This window comes from Lynx rufus, unplaced genomic scaffold (assembly GCF_022079265.1).
Source record: "Lynx rufus isolate CCGP_SWC_20201006 ecotype Redwood Valley unplaced genomic scaffold, mLynRuf1.p SCAF_9, whole genome shotgun sequence".
NCBI lineage: Eukaryota > Metazoa > Chordata > Mammalia > Carnivora > Felidae > Lynx > Lynx rufus.
In genome coordinates, this window is record NW_025814897.1 from 21,368,450 (window position 1) to 21,371,005 (window position 2,556).

At 39.4% G+C, this 2,556-nt stretch overlaps 1 protein-coding gene across 1 annotated transcript; it reads right to left on the bottom strand.

Moving 5' to 3' along the window:
• Positions 1-794: 794 nt before the first annotated feature.
• On the bottom strand, positions 795-1,730 carry LOC124505293 (olfactory receptor 8B3-like). The gene has a single exon (XM_047071200.1). It carries the CDS (start codon positions 1,719-1,721, stop codon positions 795-797), a length of 927 nt encoding a protein of 308 aa, XP_046927156.1. The 5' UTR covers positions 1,722-1,730.
• Between the last annotated feature and the right edge of the window lie 826 nt (positions 1,731-2,556).

Consider the following 2,556-nt stretch of genomic DNA (forward strand, 5'->3'; position numbering starts at 1 on the left):
TTCACCGAAGTGAAAATAATAAGGTAGAAGCAAAGCATACTACAAAGAGTTCTAGACTTGAAATCAGAAGACTATGAGGATACTCTACATCTTGTCTTTGTTAAGCTGTGTGACTTTTGATGAATCATTAACTATTCTGAACTTCACTTCCCCATTCATAGAGTAAATATCTTTTGTTGATCAGTATGTGCTACTTTGACTGGATAAAAGTAAAAAAAGAAAAGAAAAGAAAAGAAAAAAGGAAACAAACTCTGCCAAAAGAAACTGCTGTAAAATGTTTACAGATGCAAAATAGATTAAATATAATAGTCTTTCTTGAACCTTCGATTTCTCCCATTTGAAAAAGACATATTCTTGCCAATCAGAGGAAAGAAACAAGAGTATATACACAGTAGGTGATTTATGCTTCTAATAGCATGTGGCAGATAAGAACAATCCCAATGGTACAGTGTCAGTCTATTGTTCTCCAATTCAATAATCTGGAGACCATTCATCTTTTTCAAGTGGAAAAAAGGAGTTCAAAATGAAAAACTTTAAGAAGTCAGATAATACATTTCTTATTTAATATTGTTGCTAAACAGGAAAAAAGTAAAGACATCGTGCAAATGATGAAGAAAAAAAAAGACCTAGTGATAAAGACCGGAAGTAAATTATAGAGAGAAGACTCAAATTTCCTTTAACATGTTAAGAAAAAAATAGACTAAGAAGGCTACTGCAAAAAACGTTTTAATTAAACATAAAAATCTCCCCGTTGTGTAACTAACTGCACTGAGAGCTACAGTTTCTAATTATAACTATCTCCTACTCAGGACTTTCCTTAGGGCAAGTTTAACATCTTTATTTCTTAAACTATAGATTAAAGGGTTCATCATGGGAACCACATTGGTATAAAAGACAGAAGAGATTTTCCCCTCATCCATAGACCCAGCAGAAGATGGTTTAAGATACATAAATGCACATGATCCAAAGAACAAGGAAACAGCAATTATGTGGGAACTGCAGGTGCTGAACGCTTTGGACCTGCCCTCAGTGGAGCTGATGTGGAGGATGCTGGAAAGGATGCAACCGTAAGAGACAAAGATGGTGACACTGGGCACAATGATGTTGATGCCCACCACGATGAAAACCACCAGCTCATTCACGTAGGTGCTTGTGCAGGAGAGCTGGAGAAGGGGGAGGATGTCACACAAATAATGGTTGATGGTGTTTGCATCACAGAAGGTCAGTCTCAGCATGCATCCTGTGTGAGCCACAGCACCCGAAAATGCCATCAAATATGAACCAAGCATAAGGCTGGAACACACTTTAGGGGACAGGACAACATTATACAAAAGTGGGTTACAGATGGCCACATAGCGATCATAGGCCATTGATGTCAACACATAGCATTCAGAAATAGCAAAAAAACAGAAAAAGTAAAGCTGGGTCATGCACCCCCTGTAGGAGATAATATTTTTCTTTGATACAAAGTTAGTCAGCATTTTGGGTGTAAACACAGAAGAATAACAGAGGTCTATGAAGGACAAATTGAAAAGGAAAAAGTACATTGGGGTGTGTAGGTGTGAATTCAGTCCAAGTAGAGTTATCAAGCCCGAATTTCCTAACACAGTGACCACATACATGACTAGAAACAGGCAGAACAGAGGGAGCTGGAGATCTGGTAGGTCTGTTAGCCCCACCAGAATGAATTCAGTCACAAAAGAACCATTTCCAGGAGCCATCTTCTCTAAAGGGATCTGTGAGCACAGAAGAAAAAGTTACAAAGAGAAAAACTCAGCTTTTCCCACCATTTCTCCTTTCCCAAATGCAGTATATGCATGGAGAAGGTCTGAGACTAGCCCAACCTGGACCCAAGACTCCACTGCCATTATCATGATACTGAGTGACTCAGGCTTCCCCTTATTAGTCTTTGCAAGCTAAGTAACAAAGAATGTCAAATCTTAGCCTATAGAGTGAAGAGCAATGTTGCTAAATGCAAACATAACTATGGGAAATACCTTCTCCCTTATGGAAAAGAAGTTTACATGAGGACACAATTATCCTTCTTTCTTCTCATTTTCATTCACATAAGTGCTCTCTTCACCAGTAAAATTTGAAGCTGCAACCTGGAGCTGGCCTCTAATGCAGATTAGACTTGGTGTGGTGGAAACCAACTAGACTGTTTCTAATCCAAAACTAAGGGACCAGTCTACAAGAAGTTACTGCCCAATGTCACAGAGTAAAAGCCTCAAATCTGGAGTAGCAGCAAGTTTTGCCCATGGAGAAGAAACTTACTGACTCACAGAACGCATTCCTTGACCAGCCCTTGCAACATCTCTAAACATTCCCTGCTCCGGACAGATTTTTCTGCCAATTTCACTTGAGTCTCAGGACTGCAAAACTGGGAAAGATAGTGGCGTATCTTAGATCCTCAGGTTTCCATCTCAAAAAAGGAGGACATGCTTAAGCTGAAATTCAGAAGCTCACCCACCTTAGGCCAGAAAACATTGGTGCTTCCTTATCATTGTTATTATCCCCATTGTCATGGAAGGGCAATTTCCGGCTCTGAGGATTTGG

Bases quoted from the DNA above. Each gene is read 5' to 3' on its own strand.
- LOC124505293 (XM_047071200.1), bottom strand. From the start codon at position 1,721: ATGGCTCCTGGAAATGGTTCTTTTGTGACTGAATTCATTCTGGTGGGG.